A 20,020-nucleotide genomic window follows, 5' to 3' on the forward strand; every position below is an offset into this window, starting at 1 on the left:
CACTGTGAGGGCAGTGAAATAAAAGCATTTTACTTCCAGATTTAATGTGATGAACTCAGTCCCCACTTACAGCAACCCCCCTGCTGGGAACATGAAATTAAATGTTGCTGGAGATTAAATCCCATCTCCCAAATCCTCAACACAAGGGATGGATATAGGAAACTAATGAGGGTTTGTTTTCTACAGTTTGGAAATTGCTGTAGCTGATCTGTGAACTCCTTCCCACCAGCCATGAGGTGGGATGAGGGTAAACAGGGCAGGAACTGCTCAACCTCAGGCCACCAAAGCAGAAGGGTCATCAAGGAGATGTTAATGAGTTTAATTACTTGGGATTGGCTGAAGGACGCTGTTGAAGCAAATTCATCATTAAAGACCAACCCCAGGTTTATTGTTGTGACCATCACCCAGTCACTGAGCAGGGTCTGCAGCACTGGTGATGGAAACATGGAACAGAACCAGGGGGGACTCACCTCACCCAACCTGGCACAACCACAGAATCCCCGAGGCTGGAAAAGCCCTCCAAGACTGAGTCCAACCATCCCCAGCACTGCCAGGGCCACCACTGCCCTGTGTCCCCAGGTGCCACATCCACAGGGCTATGAAACCCCCCAGGGATGGGGACCCCACCCCTGTCCTGGGCAGCTGTGCTTGACAACCTTTGGTGAAGGAATTCTTCCTGAAATCCAACCTAAACCTTCCCTGGCACAGCCTGAAGCTGCTTCCTCCTGTCCTGTGGGTCCCTTTGCAGCTTCTCTGGGCAGCCTGCTCCAGAGTTTGACAGAACTCCAGGATGGTTTGGTTGGGAAGGGACTTAAAGAACATCCAAGGCAGGGACACCTCCCACTGTCCCAGGGTGCTCCAAGCCCCAGTGTCCAACCTGGCCTGGGACACTGCCAGGGATGGGGAGTTATCCATGGTACACATTCCCATACTGTGACCAGATCAAATCCAGCTTTCCCCAATTGCCTGGTTTGCTGAGGTTTCCTCCTCCAGAGCACTCCCTTGATGTGGCTGAGGGAGCTGGACACAGGGACACATGGCTGGACTCAGGGACACAGGGCTGGACACAGGGACACGAGTGGACACATGACTGGACACAGGGACACATGGCTGGACACAGGGACAGATGGGATACATGAGTGGACACAGGAACACATGGCTGGACACAGGGACACAAGTGGACACATGACTGGACACAGGGACACATGGCTGGACACAGGGACACATGGCTGGACATATGGACATGAGTGGACACATGGCTGGACACAGGGACACACGGGATACATGAGTGGACACAGGGATACAGGGCTGGACACAGGGACACATGGCTGGACACACAAACACATGAGTGGACACAGGGATATGTGACTGGACACAGGGACACACGGCTGGACATAGGAACACACAGCTGGACACAGGGGTACACGGCTGGACACAGGGGTATGTGACTGGACACAGGGACACAGAGCTGGACCCAGGGATACATGGCTGGACACAGGGACACACATATCCCTGTCCCTGGACACAGGGAAACGTGACACCAACACTTCCTAACATCCCTCAACACAAAACCGGGATCAAACATGGCCAGTGGGAGAGAAACCTCACCCAGGGCTCTGCTGTGCCTCTGGCAGCACTCTGCCCTTCCTCCCTCCCTCTTCCTCCTTGAGTGCTAACAATTCCTGCCATTTCTTTAGCTCCCATTTTATTTCAGCATCAAGAACATTCCCTCAGCAGAACGTTCGTGAGGTCACCACACTTTGAAGCAGAACCATCAGATGCTGTCAGAGACCAACGTTTCTGATTCCTTTCCTTCTTCTTGTCTCACAAAGTTCTGACCTCGTGTCTACCAAGACACCAATTCTAAAACCATAGGAATTAAAAACAAACAAACAAACAAACAAACAAACAAACAAGTTTTTTCTGCCTTTTTATGAAGAGTTTTGAAGCCTGAGAGATGGTTTTGAATGCCTGACATTGGCAATGGCCAAGCCCACACCTCTTAAACCTGGCCTAGAGCAGTAAATCCATCAGAGGAGTTATTTCACTTCATACTGGGAGGGAATTTTTATAAAATAGAGGAATCTCAGGAATCCAGCAAGCATTAGCTGGTAGATGACACCACCCAAACATTGCTTCATGGACTGTGCTGGAGAAATCCCCACTGGTTTAGGGGATTTAACTCCAGGGCATCCCTGAGCACTGCAACTGGAACTGGCTGTTCAAGGGACCTGGAAAGTCAACTTGGAGAGAGGGACTGGCTCCAAAGCAGGTTATCCCTCATCCCCCAGTCACCAGATTGGATTAGAACTAATTGGATCTGATGAGTCCCATCCAGCCAAGCTGGAGAAAAGAGCATTAGGAGAAGGAAGGAAAAAACTCATTCATTAGGGCTGGGAGGTGAAGATGGAGGCAGAGAGATGGAAAACTGGGCTCTTTCCCAACTGGAGCTTTCCCAAGCCAAGGAGAACAGAATGGAAGAGTCTAAGGGAAGGGAAAGCAATCAGGATCCGAGTGGGGAAGGAACTTAGAGAGGAGCAAGAGTAAGGGAAGGAGCAGACATCAGTCCCAAGACAATTCCAGCAGGGACGACCACAGCAGCCCCACAGCTGGATGTTTCAAGGGAAGAGAATGGTGCAGTCTGGAGCAAGGCTGGAGAAAAGTGGGATTCATGCTGAGAACACACCAAACTTGGTTTGGGAGATGGTGGAGCAAGGAGGATGAGGGGCCATGCCCACGACAAGAGGGTGCTGTCTCATACCAAGCTTTCCATGCACCTGGATCCTGTCCAGAGGCAGCAGCACTGCTGGGGTGGTGGGGATGGGCTGGGGCAGAGGGAAAGGAAGGGAGGAGAACAAACCTGCTGGAAATGGAGACATCCAAGTGAAATGAGAGAGAAAATGCTGCAGAGAGGCACATGGAGTTTGGGAGGTGACAGTCACGGGAGGAACCTTAAGGATCATCTACTTCCAACCCTCTGCCTTGGACGCCTTCCACCATCCCAGGCTGCTCCAAGCCCTGTCCAGCCCGGCCTGGGACACTCCCAGGGACGGGTTTGGCAGCACCCAGCAGGTGCCAGGTGCTCCTGACACCAGGGGCAGGATGCTGCTGGCACTGGGAGCATTCCCAGAGAGCCCCATGTCCTTGTCCCCCACAAGAACCCCGTGTCCTTGTGCCTTTGGGAACGGCTGCTCAGCTCCAGCGATTTCGGGGCTCCACGGAGGAACTGCCAGGCTGAGTTTCAGTCTGAGAGATCCAACCACTCCCTTTGGGGTCTGAGAATGAACAGGGAAAGGGACGTGCAGGAACAGCTTTGGAGCAGAGAGATGCAGACTTTAGAGCCAGGCACCGCTTCCTTTCAAACTTAAAACTTAATTTAAAACAAAAGTTGATCACCAGCTCCTCAGATCCCCTGGGATTTTCCCCCTGCTCCCATGGAGGAGGGAGCCAGGCCACGCTCCATCCCCTCCCATCCCTCTCCCGACTTTTCCAGCCCCCGAATGTCTCCTGGCTGCCCCGAACAGGGCAGAGCAGGCGGTGGGAGGGCTCCAGCTCTCCCGGCTGATTATGGACATCACACCCCATTCACAGGCTGTCAGCGCAGCCTCGCAGACAATTATCGGGAACAAGGAGTGGATTGGAAAAATCCACAGGGGCACCTCCACCTGGAGAGGAGAGCGAGAAATGGTGTGTGAGAGGTCAGCGTGAGCGAGCGGGGAAGGAGGAGCAGCCCCACGGCACGGGAAGGAGCGGGAGTGCTGGAAAGGGATGGAGTGGGACTGATGGAAAGGGATGGAATGGGATTGATGGAAAGGGTAGGGAAGGAATGGGATTGCTGGAATGGGTAGGGAAGGAATGGGATTGCTGGAATGGGATGGAATGGGATTGATGGTGTGGGAAGGAATGGGACTGGTGGAAAGGGAAGGAATGGGATTGATGGAAATGGAAGGATTGGGATTACTGGAAATGGAAAGATTTGGATTGCTGGAATGGGAAGGAGCGGGAGTGCTGGAAAGGGAAAGATTGGGGTTGCTGGAATGGGAAGGATTGGGATTCCTGGAAAGGGATGGAATGGGACTGTTGGAAAGGGGAGGAATGGGATTGCTGGAAAGGGATGGAATGGAATAGAGTGGGAGTGATGGAAAAGGAAGGAATAAGATTGATGGAAAGGGAAGGAATGGGATTGCTGGAAAGGGAAGGAGTAGGATTGATGTGGGAATGTGTGGGATTGGTGTGGGAAGGAGTGGGATTGCTGGAAAGGGAAGAAATGGGATTGATAGAAGGGGAAGAAATGTAGTTGCTGGAATGGGAAGGAATGGGATTGATGGAAAGGGAAGGATTGGGATTGCTGGAAGGGGAAGAAATGGGATTGCTGGCATGGGAAGGAATGGAATTGCTGGAAAAGGAAGGATTGGGATTGCCGGAAAAGGAAGGATTGGGATTGCGGGATTTGGAGCTGCTCTTGGCAGAACTGGAAGCTGTGATCGGGGAGATTGAAAAGCTGATGGAAAAAGCTCCAATCCCACGGAAAAACTGGGAGATGCTTCAAGGAGAAGGTCCAGAGGGACCCAGAAAATGACTTTAGAGGGTTCCAGAGGGGTTAACTCCACCAGTTACCAATCCAAAGGTCCCAGCAGCAGTGAAAATGCAGGAAACAGGGAATGGCTGCTCATGGTCCTTGGCTGATTTAATTTCAGGCCTTTCAGCACAGCCCCAAGAGTCACTTCTGACCCAAACTTTGCTCTAAGTCCTGAAGAGCTGAGCCAGCACCAAAAGGGATCAGCAGTGCCAGAGCAAATGGAGCTGGGATCTGGAATTAGGAATCAGAAAATACTGCAATGGGTTGGGTTGGAAGGACCCTAAATCCCCTCTCATCCACCCCTCACCTCCCACTGGGCCAGGGTGCCCCAAGCTGCCCTTGGACACTTCCAGGGATTGCCCAATTTCCCTGGGCAAAAGAAACCTACTTCCACATAGAAATAATAAAGTTGTTATAAATAATTATTATCTATATAAAATTATAATATCTAAAAAGCAATTGTTGCCAATAAAATCGGCTTCATGCAGCTTTTTTAATCTCCTAAAAGCGTGAAAAATAGCAGAGTAAGAGTGTGTGTGTCAGCTGGAAAGAGTTTCTGTCTCATCACAGCCCCCCTGATCTGTGCAGCTCTTGGCACTGGAATACTGGGGGAATAAAAAATTCCAAACATTTAAAATACATTTGGTCTTTCTCAAGTCTTTTTACTTCTCCCTGCCTTTGTTTGCCTTGTTTAGGAAAACCAGCTGGTGTTAATTGCACTTCATGCACCACCAGCATGAACAGCAGCCAGATATCAGGAATTGGAGCCTGATCCCAGGAATCCACTCAATTGTTTGGGGAAAAAAATTACATTATCACTCTTCAGAACAGCAGTAAAATGAGAGAGCAAAAGAAAAGGCAGGAAAGAGGCTGGTGGGGGGAAAGTGGGATAAAAATAAATTACAATCACAGAAAGAGAAAAGGAGATGTTAGAGGATGGAATTCCCAGAGCAGCTGTGGCTGCCCCTGGATCCCTGGAATGTCCAAGACAAGGCTGGACAGTGGGGCTTGGATCCACCTGGGATAGTGGGAGGTGTCCCTGCCATGGATGGGGTGGGAATGGGATTTGGGATCTGTTCCAACCCAAACACCTTTCCCAGCCTTATTTCAAGTGATTCCTTCACCTGAGTCATGCACAGGAGAAGGGATGAAATCCTGGACCTGGCACAGCTCTGTGCTCTGACTTGGGTTGGGATGGGAGTAGTTGGAGAGAAAAGGAAATGTGGGGAGAAAAATGTGGAATAAAAGAATATTGGTCCCTCCCCAAATTCACCCTGTAGGGCTGGAAATCAGGAGCTGTGGTTGCAGCAATTCCTGTCTCTCTAAAAAGGGAAGAAAATCAGGATATTGCAAAGATTTCCCATTTAAGTGCAGGACAATGAGGCCAAACCCAGCCCTGATGCAGCAGTGTGCTTGTCCCTGCTGTGAGGACCCCGAGGGTGAGGCACAGCACAGATCCACTGCTCTGTCCTCTCTGGGCTTCTCCAGGCCCTTTTCCACCTGCACACAGGTGGAAACACAGGGAGACACAGGTCTGCCCCTCATGACTGAGCCCACATCCCAAAGCCTCCCTGCTGGGCAGGGCTTTCTCCAGGCTGGTGGGAGCTGGGAGGGCTTTCAGGACACAGCATTCCAGAACTTCAGCAGTGTTCCCACTGGGATGTCTGTGGGGACACAGAAACCTCACTGCACACCCCCTGTGCCGTCCCTGCTCTGCTGGGAAGGTTTTCTTCCAGCATCAGAGAGGAGAAGAACCTTCAAAGGCTGCTGCCTTTCACGTGGAGAAAACCTCCCAACATCAGGAAAAAACACCTGTGAGGGCTGCTGCTCTTTGTGCTCTGTGCGGAGGGAAACCTCCCAACATCCAGAAGGAGAAGAACCTCTAAAGAAGAACCTCACATGCTGCTCTTCATGCTCCATGTGGAGGAAAACCTCCTTCCAACATCAGGAAGGAGAAGAACCTGTGGAGGTTTTTGCCCTTTGTGCTCTATGTGGAGGAAAAGCTCCAAACATCCAGAAGGAGAACCTCTAAATGCTGCTGCCCTTCATATTTCACATGGAAGAAAAACTCCTTCCAACATCAGGATAGAAGAAGAACCCCAGAAGGTTTTTACCCTTCAGCTCCAAGTGGAAGAAAACATCCTTCCAACATCAGGAAGGAGAAGAACCCATGAAAGTTGCTGCCCTTCATGCTCCACATGGGGAAAAATATTTCAGCATCCAGAAGAACCTCTAAAGGCTGCTGCCCTTCATATTTCATGTGGAGGAAAAGCTCCTTCCAACATCAGGATAGAAGAAGAACCCACGAAGGTTTTTGCCCTTCCTGCTCCACGTGGAGAAAAACATCCCAATATCCAAAAGGAGAAGAACCTCTAAAGGCTGCTGCCCTTCATGGTCCATGTGGAGGAAAAGCTCCTTCCAACATCAGGACAGAAGAGCCCCTAAAGGTTTTTGCCCTTCATATTTCACATGGAGGAAAACCTCCTTCCAACATCAGGAAGGAGAAGAACCTGTGAAGGTTTTTTGCCCTTCATGCTCCATGTGGAGGAAAAACATCCAACATCCAGAAGGAGAACCTCTAAAGGCTGCTGCCCTTCATGCTCCATGTGGAGAAAAAGCTCCCAACATCCAGAAGGAGAACCTTTAAAGGCTGCTGCCCTTCAAATATCATGTGGAGGAAAACTTCCTTCCAACATCAGGATGGAAGAAGAACCCCAGAAGGTTTTTGCTCTTCATGCTCTATGGAGGAAAACGTCCCAACATCAGAAAGGAGAACCTTTAAAGGCTGCTGCCCTTTATATTTCATGTGGAGGAAAAGTTCCCAACATCAGGAAGGAGAAGAACCTGTGAAGGATTTTGCCCTTCATGTTCCACATGGAGGAAAATCTTCCAACATCCAAAAAGAGAAGAACCTCTAAAGGCTGCTGCCCTTCATATTTCATGTAGAGGAAAAGCTCCTTCCTACATCAGGATAGAAGAATCCCTGAAGGTTTTTGCCCTTCATATTTCACATGGAGGAAAACCTCCTTCCAACATCAGGAAGGAGAAGAACCCCTGAAGGTTTTTGCCCTTCCTGCTCCACGGGGAGGAAAACATCCCAACATCTAAAAGCAGAACCCCTTAAGGTTTTTGCCCTTCATGCTCCACGTGGAGGACAACATCCCAATATGAGGGAGAAGAACCCCTGAAGGTTTTTGCCCTTCTCCAGCCCGGACCATCCACAGCCCCATGGAAAGCTCCTGCCTGTCCCTGGGGCACTGTTCTGACCCCCTGAGCACCCCAGCTCTGAGCCAGCACTGTTCCACACACCCAGGGCATCCCGGTGGGTTGCCAGCCTGGGGGACAGGGTGGCACTGCCCAGGAGGCAGCAGCTCCCCCCTGCAGGGAGATCTCTGCTTGCACCAGGCTGAAACTCCCCAGTTTTATTCCCTGGGGAATAAAATCTCAGGGAGCTTCCCACACCTCTTTGCACAGGGGTGTTTCCCAGAGCACCCCAAGGTCCCTTCTGCCCTCTGGAGCTGCCCTGCAGGCTCTGAGCAGCCCAAGGAATTCCAGCTCCCCAAGCCCTGCACCAGCCCTGCAGCACGGACACCTCCACACCCACGGGGTCCTTACCAAAGCCTCCCAGCTGCTCGGGGGACAAAGCTCTGCCAAGATCCTTGTCCGTGTGTCCTGCCCCTCTAATCTGCCCCTGTTCCAAGAGGGAGAGGAGCATTAATGCCAAAACCATGGGATCAGCAGCACCACAGCGTGCTGAGGCTGGAAGGGGGGTGTGAGGGGCAGCAGCACGTCCAGCTGGGGACTGTCACCTCAGGGACACACAGGGTGACATAAATGCTGGCCTCAGCACTGAGGAACTCAGGGAAACCATCCCATGCTTCCCCTGGAAGCTGTGGATGGAAAACCAAAGCATTGAGGTTGTTAGGATGGGGATTAGGGTTAAAACTGAGCTGGAAAAGTGAGCACAGCTCCTGGGTGAGGAGGTGGGAGCTCAGGTGAGCCAGGGTGTGAGCCCAGGTGAGCCAGGCTGGGTTTTGAGCAGGAAGAGACAGCAGAGGGGACAGGAGCAGCAGTGCCCAGCACACAGACTGAGAGATGGCAAACCATCCAGCACAGGGGTACCCCATACAATGGAGTTTTCCCTCAAAACTTCGAGGCAATTCAACAACTCCTCCCCCTCTGGAAAATGGTCTGGCAGCTGCACAAGGAGCAAATTCTCTGCGACCTGAAAAAATGGGGAAATGTCTTGGCCAGAGGGAAAAATACCAAGTGCTGTGGGATCTGTAATGCTCCAAAGGAAAAGCCCCAACCACTCAGTTTGGGGCTGAAACCCCCAGTGTAAGGAATAACTTTGCCAAGTTGTTCCTCCAAACTGTTCCTGCCCCTGATGTCAACCTGTGCTCCTGGAATGCATTAAAAGCCATAAGATTTGATTTTAGGAATGCTAAAAGCTCCTCTCACAGATTATTTCACCCAGAACTGGAGAGGAGACCCCAGAGCTGCTCCAGGGCTGGAGCCAGGCTGGGAGAGCTGGGAATGTTCCCCTGGAGAAGGGAAAATTCCAGGGAATCCTCAGAGTCCCTGCAGGGGCTCCAGGAGAGCTGGAGAGGGGCTGGGGACAAGGCCTGCAGGGACAGGAGCCAGGGAATGGCTCCCACTGGGAAAGGGGAGATTGGGCTGGGATCTTGGCAAGGAATTCCTGCCTGGGCTGGAATTCCCAGATTTGCTGGGGCTGCCCCTGGATCCCTGGCAGTGCCCAAGGCCAGGATGGACACTGGGAGCAGCCTGGGGCAGTGGGAGGTGTCCCTGCCATGGCAGGGTGGCACTGGGGGGGATTTGAGGTCCCTTCCCACCCAAACCATTCCAGAGTTCCACGCTGTGACCTGAACTCCAGCTCCAGCTAGAAACACGTCCACAGGGGAAGATGTAATTCCATCCCCAGTGGAACATTCCAGAACTCTGCCTCTCCTCTCCTGCCACCCAGGGCCCTGCAGCCTCAAGGTCTCTAAATTAGCCTGGTTAATTAATTCCCCACCAATTAATGCATGAGAGAGAGTGGGAGTTCACAGAGCAGCCAAGGCACAGCGCAGGAGGGGCTGGATTCTGGTTCTGCTGCAAAGCTCGGGCATGCAGGGCCAGCCACACCCCAGGTGACAGCATTTTCTGGTTATCAAAATGGAGTTAAGTCAATTAAAAGACATCAACATGCTCAGCAATCCAAAAAACATCTCCTAAGCAGCTCCTTAGTCATGAAATCCAGAGATATAAAGAGTTACCCACTGCTATTGAGACAGCACTTATGACAGCTCCCAAGTAGCCCTGGATGAACTTGGATGTCGGAGAAGGCTTTGGAAAGAAAAACAAAACATATTTTCAATAAACAAACTTCTGGTTATTAATATTCAACCCTTTTTTCCCCCTTTTTTTTTGTTTGTTTGTTTTGGTTTTGGTGTATTTGTTTCAGAGCAGAGACAGGTTTAATTTTGTCATATTGTTCTGTGACACATGGGCTGTCATCCCAAGAGGCAAAAGCGAGGAAATCATGGCCTCCTGAGCAAGGTTACAGGGAATGGAAAATTAATTGGCATCAGAAAATTATAATAATAGCAGCTCAAAGGAAGGATGTGAGTGAAATTCAGCAAATGGTACCAAATTAGCATTCCCACCCTGGAGTGCTGAACCCCAAACTCGCCACAGTCAATATTTCATCTGTGAAATGTTCTCTCAGTGAGCTGGATGGATTCCAGCTCAGCTTCCCACATCCCAACACGGGATGAATGGAGGCTGAGGAGAAGGAGGGGACCAGGGACAGCCCAGCAAGGATGGAACAGGGACAGCCCCATTGAGAATGGAGCAGGGACAGCATCACCAAGGATGGAGCAGGGACAGCCCCAGCACTTCCCAGGGACAGCCCCAGCACTTCCCACTGCCACCATCATGAACAAAACCCCTGGGAGATGGGATCATGGAGCTTCCTCCTGCTCCCCCAACCCAGGCACCATTCTGCTCTGTGCTCCTTCAGATCCCAGTTAAACCATTCCAGACCAGTTGGGACCATGGACTGGTTCAGCTCCAAGGCCCTGAGCCTCATTTCTGTGCCTGCAGTGATTCCCAGATCCTTGTGCTGGTTACACTGAGTTTAAACACAGGACAATGGCCAGTCTAGAAATCCCCCAGTGGGCACCCCAGAGGTTTCATGGGCAGGGAAGAGGCAGGATTGGTGTTTCCATGTGGGAATGCCCCGGGGCAGGCCCACAGCTGCCTCATGGCTGTATGTGGGAATTGGTCTGGCTGGGATTCAGAGTCAGCCAGATTTTACCCCAAAAGAACCAGGCATGAGTTTCGAGCCCTGGGAATCATTTGTTTAACTTAGGGTGAGCTTGAGGGTTCCCCCACAAGCCTTTGGTGTTGTTATGCTAAGCTGTCCAAGTCCTGCTCCCCTATTGGTTATGCCCTGTTATGTATCCCCTATAGGTTATGGTAAATTCTGCTCCCCTATTGGTTACTTGTTTCCCCTATATGGTTATATTCCAGAATGTTCCACCCCCAAGTGTATATATTGCTGCTTTCCCTTTGTCTCAGGTATTTGGATCCTGCCCCTCATGCGGTGCTCAACTTCTCCACGTTTGTTGTTTTTCACTCTGTTATTAAAGTTCTTTTTGGGCAACTCCATTGAACCCGCTCCTTTTCATTCTCACCACCCTCAGTCCCTGGAGTCAGGGCCCAGGGAGGTTTGTCACAGCCACCCTCACCCCAAAGTCAGGAACCAGAGAGGTTTGTCACAGCCACCCTCACCCCAAAGTCAGGAACCAGAGAGGTTTGTCATGGCCACCCTCACTGCACTGGAGTCAGGAACCAGGGAGGTTTGTCAGCCACCCTCAGTCTGGAGTCAGGGCCCAGGGAGGTTTGTCATGGCCACCCTCACCCCAAAGTCAGGAACCAGAGAGGTTTGTCATGGCCACCCTCATTGCCCTGAAATCAGGGCCCAGAGAGGTTTGTCAGCTGCCCTCAGTCTGGAGTCAGGGCCCAGGGAGGTTTTTCATGGCCACCCTCACCCTGAAATCAGGAGCCAGGGGTGTTTGTCACCCCCACCGTCACCATGAAGTCAGGGACCAGGGAGGTTTGTCAGCCACCCTCAGTCCCTGAAATCAGGAGCCAGGGGTGTTTGTCACCTCTCAGTGACAGCTGGCTCACCTTGCTCGCGTTGCGGTTTGCATAGTTCACACACGCGTTGTGGCTCTGGTTCAACCACTGCAGGACAGAGAGACACAAAATCAGCACAAACCCAACAGAATCTGACCTTCTGGGAGTTCTGAGGGAAATCTCACCTGCCCTTGGACTGCTCCAAGCTCAGCACCTCACTGGTGCAGGGTCTAGGCCCTTCAAATGGAGGGATGGGAATTCCAAGGTGTACGGTGTCCCAAGGGCAGCTCTGCTTCCCTGGATGGGCAACTCCTCTCCTGGCCCCATCTCCCTCTCTGCTGTTGGATTTTAATCCCACAGAATCCCAGGATCACTGAGGCTGGAAAATCCCTCCAAGGTCACTAAGCCCAGGCTGTGTCCAATGCCCCCTTGTCCCCAGCCCAGAGCTCTGAGTGCCCTGTCCAGGCCTTCCTTGGACATCTCCAGGGATGGGGTCTCCACCACCACCCTGGGCAGCCCCTTCCAATATCCAATCTCCTTTAACATGAAGAAATTCCTCTTGGTGTCCTGGCCAAACCCATGTACAGTCAGGATGCAGCAGTGTCATTCCAGCAGGCCCTTCCCGAGCTCCAAAGGCTCCCAGGAGGCTTCTGAGGAGCAGGAGATGAGCAGATGGCCCAGCTTATGGACACACATGGCATTAAACTGGCTGGAACAGAGCACTTGAGGCTGCCCCTGAATCCCTGGAAGTGTCCAAGGCCAGGCTGGACAGGGCTTGGAGCACCCTGGGATGGTGGGAGGCGTCCCTGCCCACCTGGGGTGGAATGGGATGGGATTTACTGTCCCTTCCCACCCAAAGCAGCCTGGGATTCCATCCCAGATGTCCCTAAACAGGGCAGGTGAGTGGCCTTCACAGCCCTGAGTGACCCAGGATGTCCCCTCCACTCCTCCTGTGGGACAGCTCCCAGCCAAACCCAGCAGACCGCAGACGCCCGGCTCGGCTGTCCCGCTGTGCTCCCAGCAGATCCCGCTCTGCTCTGAGCCTTCCTGGCTGCACAGCTCCATCCCCACTCTCAGTGCAGACAATAAAAAGACATTTGCCACAGAAAGGAGGCTGAAAATAACTCGTTCCTTCGTTTCAGCTGGCGACGGAATCACACTCGTGGTGTGTTTACTATGGAGCTCTCCTTCCCGTGCCTGCTTCCTCCCCTTACTCTTAATTCCCAGAATCTGAATGGGAAATCACACCAGCACCTCCCTACACACAGATTGTTTTCCCCCAGAGTTCCTGGAGCAGACTCAGTGCAGGAGTCCTGGGCTTGGCCATGGACATCTATTCCCAAAATTCCCAGCAACAGGGCCTCCCATCATCCCCAGCCCTTCCAACATCATTCCCCAAGGAAAATCCCAACTCCCTGTCCTCCCAAAGGCAGATGGGTGAGTTTAGGGCCAGCACCTCCATGGATGTGCACATGGAAAAACCATTTACACCCGGACAAAATGGCTCCAAAAATCTGATTTTTGCTTCTGGCCTGCTCTGCCTCTTCCTTGCCATGGCACAGGGAGGTGTGGGATGAAAAAGGGGAGCCCAGATTTGTTTCCAGCCCCTTGCAGGCCTTTCCCTGAATGGATCCAGCATATCCTGTCCCTACAGCACAGCCAGGAGGGACAGCCACAGCAGCAGTCTGTCCTCTGGGCAAAACCCAGCTCTTCCCTCCTGTCCTGGGATGTAAGATATGTGTGTATTTTACTGCCACCTGTCACAGCTGGGGCAGGTATCTGCTGTTCATGGGGCAGTTTTCTTTATCTCTTCCACAACCAATCCTCCCTCCAGGAGGTCTCTTCTGTTCATGGACCATTAATTATTAATTGTCTGCTGTTCATGGGCCATTAATTATCAGTTATCTTCTGTTAATGGGCCAGTGAGTATCCCTGCAGGGCTGATCCAATTCCAGCATCCCATGGGGAGATGCTCCGCCCAGGGGAGGAGCCAAGCATTCCTACCTGGATCCAATCTGAGCTTTGGGACACCCCAGCAGCCTTTGCCCAGTGCATTGCCAGAGGAGCAGCTTCTGCTGCCCTGCATTGCCAGAGGGAGCCCAGGCCCATCTGCAGCAGCCCTGGAGCTGCAGAGGAAAACTCCCCCCTTGTGCAGGATCCCTGCTCCAGCAGAGCCACAGCTGGCACTGCAGGAGGGCTGAGCCCCCATGGGATGGGGCTGTGCCACCCCCTGACACACAGGGGACAGGGCATGGGCTGACCCTGGCAGGGGTTTGGTTTGTACCACTGCATTTGTATTTTTAAATTTTCCCTAATAAAGAACTGTTCTTCCTATTCCCACATCTTCGCCTGAGAGCCCCTTAATTTCAAAATCATAATAATTCACAAGGAGGGGATTTACATTTTCCATTTCAAGGGAGGCTTTTGCCTTCCTCAGCAGACACCTGGCTTTTCAAACCAAGACATCTCCCCACATTCCCACCCTTCCAAGGATCTCACCTGCCAAAACACAGTGGAGGCCAGGGTCTGGTTGGGCAGGAGGAGACCAACAACCTGCAAGAGGAGAGATTCTCTCATTATTAAAGCATCCCTGCTTTGCTCTCCGTGCTTCTCCAGGCGTGCAAACAGCCAAGCTGATTTCCAGGGACTTGAATAAATTATCCTCATTTCTGGCTTTATTTCATTCCTGTTATTTTTGTCATCCCAGTCATTATCAGCCTCCTGTCTCTCCGTCTTCCAGGGGTGGAACTGGCTGTTGTCACTGCCCCTGAAAGCTCTGCACCTTTAATTATCATAATTAATAATCACCTGCTCGTGATACACCCTGAAAATCCCCTGGCAGCTGGCACTGCCCAAAGACCCCATGAAAACCCAAACAATTCCCTAATCCAGGTGTTTCTGGAGGGAAACACAAACCTTGCAAGGAGCCAAGAACTCAAAGCTGCCACTACTGGCAGTGAACAGGGGGTCCTCATTTTCCTTTGGCATATTCCTCTTTGGGGCACCAGGAGAAAATCCCACTGGAATCTGAGGACAGCAGAGCCACCTAGGAGCACTTTACTCCTGTTTGGGAGCCTGGGTTTTATTTTCATTAAATTTTAATTAATTAATCTTTTTTGATGTGTCACTGCTGTCCCCCCGAGGCTCGGGGCAGCCCAGCCCAGCACATCTGGCCAGATGTTCCCTGCTGGGGCTTGCACTGGGACACCAGGGGCTCTGCAAGGTCACTCCTGGCAGCACCTGGGGCCACACAGGTGTGTCCAGGGCCTGAGGGTGCCCTTGGGCCGTGTCTGACAGCACCACAGGGACACAGCTCTGCAAGTCCCATCCCTGACACACCAAATACCTGCCTCAGGGCCAGCCTTCCTGGTTTAAGCCAGTTTTTTTTCTTGTTTTAGGGCCATTTTTCCTGCTTTCAGGCAGCTTTTCTTTTCTTAGGACCATCTTTCCTGCTTTAGGGACATTTTTCCTGCTATAGAGCCATTTTTCTTATTTTAGGCACATTTTTTACCAGTTGAAGGCAACTTTTCCCTCTTTTAGGGTCATTTTTCCTGGTTTAAGCCAGTTTTTTTTCTTGGCTTTAGGGCCATGTTTTCTGCTTTCAGGCAGTTCTCCTTGTTTTAGGGCCATTTTTCCTGTTTTAAGGCAGTTTTCCTTTTCTTAGAACCATTTTTACTGCTTCAGGGACATTTTTCCTGCTATAGAGCCATTTTTCTTGTTTTAGGGTCTTTTTTTTACTGGTTTAGGGCAATTTTTCCTGCTTTAGGGCATTTTTTTCTTGTTTTAGGGCCACGTTTCCTGCTTTAGGGCCATTTTTTCCTGGTTTAGGATAATTTTTCTTGTTCTAGAGCCATGTTTCCTGGTTTAAAGCATTTTTCTCGTTTTAGTGCCATGTTTCCTGGTTTAGGCCATCAGAAGCTGAAGAGAAAAAAGGATGCAAAGGGGATCCCAAGGACCAGCCCCACAAACACAGCCAGGACAAAGAATTCCCAGCAAGACAAGAGAACCCTGCCATCCTTGCCTCCCTCCCTGTGCCCTGAGCTCCCCACATTCCTGGAGGTGTTTCCTGCCTGCAAAACCCCACGGAATTCAAAGCTTGAGCCACTCTTTAACCCCATCCATTCACCCCAAACGCTGGGAGCTCATCCCCACCCTCAGACCTTCCCCAGAGCCTCCTCCCAGCTCATTCCCAGGAATTTGGGGAGGGATGGGATGGAGTTCTGTCCTCCCAGGGGTGATGAGCTGGGGCCATCCCCAGGGATGGAGGGAACGTCTCAAACGGCGCCGAACAAAAGGGGGCCGGTGCTTGGGCGGCCTCGTTCCCTTCCCATCCCCTCTCCCTTCTCCTCCTCCTCCTCCAGCTTTTCCTCCCACTCTCGTGGAGTTGCAGGGACTTTGTTCCCTGGCCCGGAGCCAGCTCCCACTAATTTACGGCTCCGTTCCCCCACGCGGAGCTCGGCATTAATTAACGCGGCCCCAAACGAAGCTCCCCCTAACCCCAAGCCCAACCCCAAGCCCCTGGTGCCCCCCAAACCAGCGGGAGGATGAGGCTGGGGAAGGAACAGGGCCAGGCAGAGGCTGGGGCTGAGCGCCGGGGGGAAAATTCCGGCGGGAAAAATAAATAAATAAAGAAAAAAAAGAGCACCCAAAATCTGTATGACTGAAAGAGGCACGTTTAAATGCAAACTCTCCATATGTGCAAGAGTCTGTCAAGAAATGTACAATTTCACTTTTAATTACTGTCAGGGGAAAAAATAACTAAGAAGGAAAACAAAATATATAAAAAAAAAAAAAGAAAAAAAAGAGCTCCTAAACACTGGCGAAGTGTCAGCGACAGAATTTAATTGGTGATCAGGTGTGAAGGGCCCTTGGTGGCCCCAAAGCCACCCCATGGACATCAGGGAGCCCTGAGCAGCCCCAGCTCAAACCCCAAATCCTGCCTAAGGTGGGACGGCCACCTGCAGCCCCAGATTCTCACCTGGGTCCTCAGGGGTTCCCTAAAACCTCACCCAGACCCCAATTTTGGATGGCTGGGGGAAATCGGGTGCTGAAAGCTGTGGTGGCAGCAGCACTCTGCCCTCAAGGCCAAGGTTGAACTGAATTTCCTAAAGGTGGATAAATCTTCCCCCCAAAGAGGAAACAGCAGCCTGGGGAAGAGGCTCCAGCCCAGCAGCTGCTTTGTAGGGAAAGAATTCCAGGGGCTGGATCCTCTCCCTCCTGGGCTGGGAATGGGGAAAAGGGCAAAGCCAAACCCTGCACAGTCACACAGACCCCAGGCTGCCCCTCTGCTGTGGGGTCAGCCCCAAATCTGGGCTGGAATTGGGAAAAGGGCAAAGCCAAACCCTGCACAGTCACACAGAGCCCAGGCTGTCCCCTCTGCTGTGGGGTCAGCCCCAAACCCGGTCTGGAAATGGGGAAAAAAGGGCAAAGCCAAACCCTGCACAGTCACACAGAGCCCAGGCTGTCCTCTTTGCTGTGGGGTCAGCCCCAAATCCTGGCTGGAAATGGGGAAAAAAGGGCAAAGCCAAACCCTGCACACACACACAGAGCCCAGGCTGTCCCCTCTGCTGTGGGGTCAGCCCCAAACCCAGTCTGGAAATGGGGGAATGGGCAAAGCCAAACCCTGCACACACACAGAGCCCAGGCTGTCCCTCTGCTGTGGGGTCAGCCCCAAATCTGGGCTGGAATTGGGAAAAGGGCAAAGCCAAACCCTGCACAGTCACACAGAGCCCAGGCTGTCCCTGTGCTGTGGGGTCAGCCCCAAATCTGGGCTGGAAATGGGGAAAAAAGGGTAAAGCCAAACCCTGCACAGTCACACAGAGCCCAGGCTGTCCCTCTGCTGTGGGCTCAGCCCCAAATCCTGGCTGGAAATGGGGAAAAAAGGGCAAAGCCAAACCCTGCACACACACAGAGCCCAGGCTGTCCCTCTGCTGTGGGGTCAGCCCCAAATCCTGGCTGGGAATGGGGAGAAAAGGGCAAAGCCAAACCCTGCACAGTCACACAGAGCCCAGGCTGCCCCTCTGCTGTGGGGTTGGCCCCAAACCCAGTCTGGAAATGGGAGAATGGGCAAAGCCAAACCCTGCACAGTCACACAGAGCCCAGGCTGTCCCTGTGCTGTGGGGTCAGCCCCAAATCTGGGCTGGAATTGGGAAAAGGGCAAAGCCAAACCCTGCACAGTCACACAGAGCCCAGGCTGTCCCTCTGCTGTGGGGTCAGCCCCAAATCTGGGCTGGAATTGGGAAAAGGGCAAAGCCAAACCCTGCACAGTCACAGACAGCCCAGGCTGCCCCTCTGCTGTGGGGTCAGCCCCAAACCCCAAAGGATGGAGAGGCCAAGCCCAGGGCAGGGCCACGGGGAGAACGAACATTGCCGGGATTTGGGATTTGGGATTTGGAGGTGTCAGGGGAGCTGCTGCCAAGCTCCCATTATTCCCCCAAAGCCTTAATCCCCTTCACAATGAGCTGCCCCAGACTGGATTATTCTGCAGGGAAACACCCCGGGGAGGGCCGTGGCCCTAAACTGCTCATCCCCACCCCGCTCACGGCTCGGGGCACCCGCTGACCCCAAATCCCACCTGGGGACAGGCACAAATCCTCCCTGGGGACAAGGACGGCCCAGCCCGAGCCTCTCTTGAGGAAATCCCATCCCCCTTTGTGGAATAGAAGACTCAAACTGTTTTTATGCTGGAGCAGGCTGCCAATTTTGTCACTAAATTTCACAGATCGATTGGCATAAATGTTACATTTTAATTTTAACATTTGAAACGTTTGGGTTTTTTTTTTTTTTTTTTTTTCTAAATGACAAGAGGTTCCAGTTTATCCTTTACAGCTCCTGAAATTGGGCTCATCTGACAGCTCTCGGCTCCTCTGACAGCTCTGGATTGGGGCCGATTTCATTGTCAATTTGATCGTTAACTCGTTTTTGTTTAACCTTTTCTTTTAAAATGCCCCACACAAAGTTCCCACCGAGGCTTTGCCCAGCACAACAAACAGCAGCGGCCCTGCTGAGCCCCTCCTCGGGCAGGGGTGACAGCCCTGAGCCAGGCCTGCAGCACCCCTGCGTTTCAGCAGATTTAATTTCGTCTCTTTTGCTCCTTCGACCATTTTGCTGGACCAAGAAGCTGAAGCAGGAGCTGGTGGCTTCGAGGATAAAGTGCCTCTCGACTCCAATTTTTTTGGGGGCAAGGTGTGCCTCAGTTTCCCACAAAACTGGGCTAAACGAGCCGTTCCTGTTGGGATGAGGTGACAATTCAACAGGAGGGAAACAGGCAGGATTCTCTCCCTTCTGCCTTTGGCCATGGAGAGCACCCAAACACTCCCCAAATTCCCCAAAACAAGGAGAAATCACCCTCAGGCACTGCCTCAGGAGGTTAATTAACCCAATTTCATTCAAGGTTATTTATCTGCTATTGAGGTTATTTATCTATCAATATATTGAGGTTATTTTGTATTAAATACCAGGTTATTGATGAATTAACCCAACCCCTATTCAAGGTTATTTATGCACTATTGAGGTTATTTATCTATCAATATATTGAGGTTATTTTGTATTAAATACCAGGTTATTGATGAATTAACCCAACCCCTATTCAAGGTTATTTATGCACTATTGGGGTTATTTATCTTTAATATATTGAGGTTATTTTGTATTAAATACCAGGTTATTGATCAATTAACCCAACCTCTGTTTGAGGTTATTTATCTACTATTGAGGTTATTTATTTATTCATATGGAGAGGTTATTTTTTATTATCTATCAGGTTATTATGAATTAACCCAGCCTCTGTTTAATTATCTACTATTGAGGTTATTTATTCATTCATATGGAGAGGTTATTTTGTATTAAATATCAGGCTATTGATGAATTAACCCAGCCTCTGTTTGAGGTTATTTATCCATTTAAAATCGTTCCCACAACCTCCTTCAGCACCTTCATCTTTCCCCCTTCCTCTTCATCTTTGGATTAATTAACCTAAACGAGGGCACACAGCACTGCCTGGCCAAGCTGGAGCTCCTCATGTTGGGAAGAGACCCTTAAACCACAGAAATGCAAAATAAAAGTGTCCAAAAATGAAATCTGAGAGTTGCAGGAGCTGCATTTTGCCAGCAATGAGTTCAGCTTTGCAGAGGGAAAGATGAAGGTGCTGAAGGAGGTTGTGGGAACGATTTTAAATGGATAAATAACCTCAAACAGAGATTGGATTAATTAATCAATAACCTGGTATTTAATACAAAATAACCTCTCCATATGAATAAATAAATAACCTCAATAGCAGCTAAATAACCTCAAGCAGAGGTT

General features: G+C 51.3%; 1 protein-coding gene across 2 annotated transcripts in view; it reads right to left on the bottom strand.

Moving 5' to 3' along the window:
* SFXN5 (sideroflexin 5) overlaps positions 1 to 20,020 on the bottom strand; it is a 122,077-nt gene that overhangs the window by 53,206 nt on the left and 48,851 nt on the right. For both annotated transcript variants that reach the window (XM_054632981.2, XM_077177931.1), the window contains exons 7-9: positions 14,222 to 14,275; positions 11,774 to 11,830; positions 9,860 to 9,925 (exon numbers count right to left, since the gene is read on the bottom strand). In XM_054632981.2, the coding sequence (XP_054488956.1) occupies positions 9,860 to 9,925; positions 11,774 to 11,830; positions 14,222 to 14,275 (177 nt within the window). The remainder of the gene's footprint in view (positions 1 to 9,859; positions 9,926 to 11,773; positions 11,831 to 14,221; positions 14,276 to 20,020) is intronic.

Source organism: Agelaius phoeniceus, chromosome 4, assembly GCF_051311805.1.
Source record: "Agelaius phoeniceus isolate bAgePho1 chromosome 4, bAgePho1.hap1, whole genome shotgun sequence".
NCBI classification, from domain to species: Eukaryota; Metazoa; Chordata; class Aves; order Passeriformes; family Icteridae; genus Agelaius; species Agelaius phoeniceus.